Consider the following 2,770-nt stretch of genomic DNA (forward strand, 5'->3'; position numbering starts at 1 on the left):
ATATGATTTAATTTTCGAACGATGCGCAGATAAAAATTAGCTACATTGCCATACAGCGCGTATTCCGGTGATGCGGACCGCATGACAAAAAAAGTAATGTACTTTGTTTGGTATGAAATGTTGGGATACTTCTGTAGCATATGCGAAATTACCCCAAAAAAGATTTACCATATGCACATGTACACACTTTGTCACATCTTCGCTTTAATTGTTAGTAGTTAAATTGCAATTAGTAATGTTTACGCTTAATATAATTTATGCTTAGTCTGCAAACAAACAAACAAAAGAAGGTCAACTTAATTGAGTTTAATTTAACGTTCCGAAATGAGGTTGGATGTTTCAGAAGTTTCAGCCGCAAGACGATAAAAAGGCATCTTCTGCATTGTTATGAGCAGAGTTGCAATAATGGTCATGACGAAGGGAAAAACCAGAGAAGCAGCCGCTCCAACATTTTCCAGCAAGGCCCTTCCTGCAATGGGATAGCTGATTCGCATTACACCCATACCAATGATACTAAGCATGGTAACTTGCAATGTTGGCAGGGGATACGTTACTTCCATCACCAACTCAAACTTCACCACAGAGTCAGCCCCTATAAAGAAACCCAGCAGAACCACGCTTGTCCAAACTGTTGGCAACGTGTTAGTTAATATTCCGATAAACGCTAAAAAAGTGGCTACTGACACGAATATTGTAGATATTATCGCTATAGCTCTGTACCGTTTTGTTTTTGTAATGATCGGTCCTGCTAGAAAACCTGATACAACGAACATTAACCATGATCCCATTAACACAAAACCAGCTGTTGAGTCAAGGTTTGTGACATTGGGAAACTGTTTGTGCAGCACTGACGCGAGTAGAATTGTGTAGTTTCGTAACACCGGATTCACAATTCCTAACACAATCCAGAGTATTAGGAAATGACGGTCGGTGAACAGATTCTTTAAAGTTGATCCAAACTGTTTCAAGCCTTCGCTTACAGACACAGCCTTAGCTCTCTCACGAGCTTGCCAAACTTCCGCTTTGGCCTGTGCAATGCTTGGTGGCAAATCGGGTTTGTCTTTGACGAAAAGAATTGTCAATATAAACACGACTGCCAATATACCAGCAATTGTCCCAAATACACAGGTCAGTTTTGTACGCACGTTTTCCGTGCTATCTGAAATATGTATCAAGTTGGACAAGGTCACCGCACCACCAGCTTCTCCAACTGCTCTGCTTATGGTTAAAACTGCGTTTACATTTGAAACTTCGTTAGCTGGAAACCAAATAGCGGCGGTGGCTGTTTGCATAGAAAATGTGGCCACGCTGCTAAACCCCTCGAAAGCTTGTCCAACTATAGCAAGTGGAAATCCCGATGGAACCCAAATAGATATGACGTCAAGGGCAAAGCCAAGAAATAAAAATCCGATCATCGTTAAAGTTGCCGTTTTATATCCAATTCGAGTAACCAGAAATGATACAGGAACAGTCGCAGAAATGTACATTACAGCCTGTATGATGGTCAGCCAGTCTATCTGCCAGGGATGTACTTTGTAGAACTTGCTGAGAACGTCGTTGGCAGACCCAAACAACGACTGATTAAATCCACGAATGACGATGCTGATAAACATAAGACCCCCAACCAGAAATCTTCTTTTGTAGGTTTTGATTTCGATGGTTGATGGTTGGTCGCTCTGCAGAATAATCCAGTCACCACTTAAAGTCCCTCTATCGCTTTCCATTTGTGCTTGGTGGCACAGGCAACAATGCAGTAGACCTACGTAGATGTTTCTTTAATTTAGAAAAGATGAATCGTTTATATCAATTTAAACTGTTGAGAAGATATTCGTATTCGTGATAGTGTAGGCATACATAAGCTTTCTTACAAAAGTTACAACGTATACAGAGATAGCGGTGAAGAGAGTAAAGGGAAACAAGCATACCGAACTGTATTTCGCGGACAAACTGTATTTCCAGCGAATGATATTGTCCATACCTTTTGTAAAAATGGATATATCCAGCGAATGATAGGAAACAGTCTAGCTGAATAGCTGGTGGAAGGTCGGTGAATATTAAATTACGTTTAATTGTGCCAGACTAATTAAAATACTACTTCTTATAATTTAAACTTTTATTGTAATGTGTGAGCTGCATACAGATGGCCACTGTTTCGACCTAAAAGGTCTCATCACTACTGGTTGAGCTTTGCTTGGCCATAGTGTTTCCACCTTGTTTTCTCCGTAAGGTTGCACCTAGTTTGGTGCCCAACGGATGACGGTGATTGTATAGTCACCAAAAAGTGGAAGTCTTAGTTTGGCCGTTTGGTCAGCAAAGTCGTCTGAAAGGCACACCAGCTGCACTGCTGAGACCTTATAAGTGGAAACAGTGGCCATCTATATGCAGCTTACACAATTTATATTATTGGCTCCACGTTGCTTATCATTTTATTGTATTGTTTAAATAATACCCCGTACAATAGGTTTCAACTTTTCAATGTTTAATAAACCGGCTTAATATTAGTCTCATTACATTTCTCGAAGCAATGTGAATATTAAAATTAGCCAAAAATTTAAAAGATTTTATTGATAACACTTTTTTGCAGACAAAATTTTGAACGCATTTAGCTTCGTTATGTCTCAGCGGGTTTGCATGTTTTCACTAATATTAACACGCAGTATCAAAAAAATGGGCCATAACTGTTTTCGCAGATCTGCGACCACCACAAGACATCGTTGGAAACGTCACAAAAAATAGCTTTTTAAGCATACCAAACTCACCTAAAGACCTG

The 2,770-nt window shown here is 39.7% G+C and overlaps 1 protein-coding gene across 1 annotated transcript; it reads right to left on the bottom strand.

Moving 5' to 3' along the window:
- Window positions 1–311: 311 nt before the first annotated feature.
- LOC145914551 (choline/ethanolamine transporter FLVCR2-like) lies at window positions 312–1,724 on the bottom strand. Its single transcript, XM_083002373.1, has one exon. The coding sequence runs from the start codon at window positions 1,722–1,724 to the stop codon at window positions 312–314; it is 1,413 nt and encodes a 470-aa protein (XP_082858499.1).
- Between the last annotated feature and the right edge of the window lie 1,046 nt (window positions 1,725–2,770).

Source organism: Ascidia mentula, chromosome 9 (assembly GCF_947561715.1).
Source record: "Ascidia mentula chromosome 9, kaAscMent1.1, whole genome shotgun sequence".
Lineage (NCBI taxonomy): Eukaryota > Metazoa > Chordata > Ascidiacea > Phlebobranchia > Ascidiidae > Ascidia > Ascidia mentula.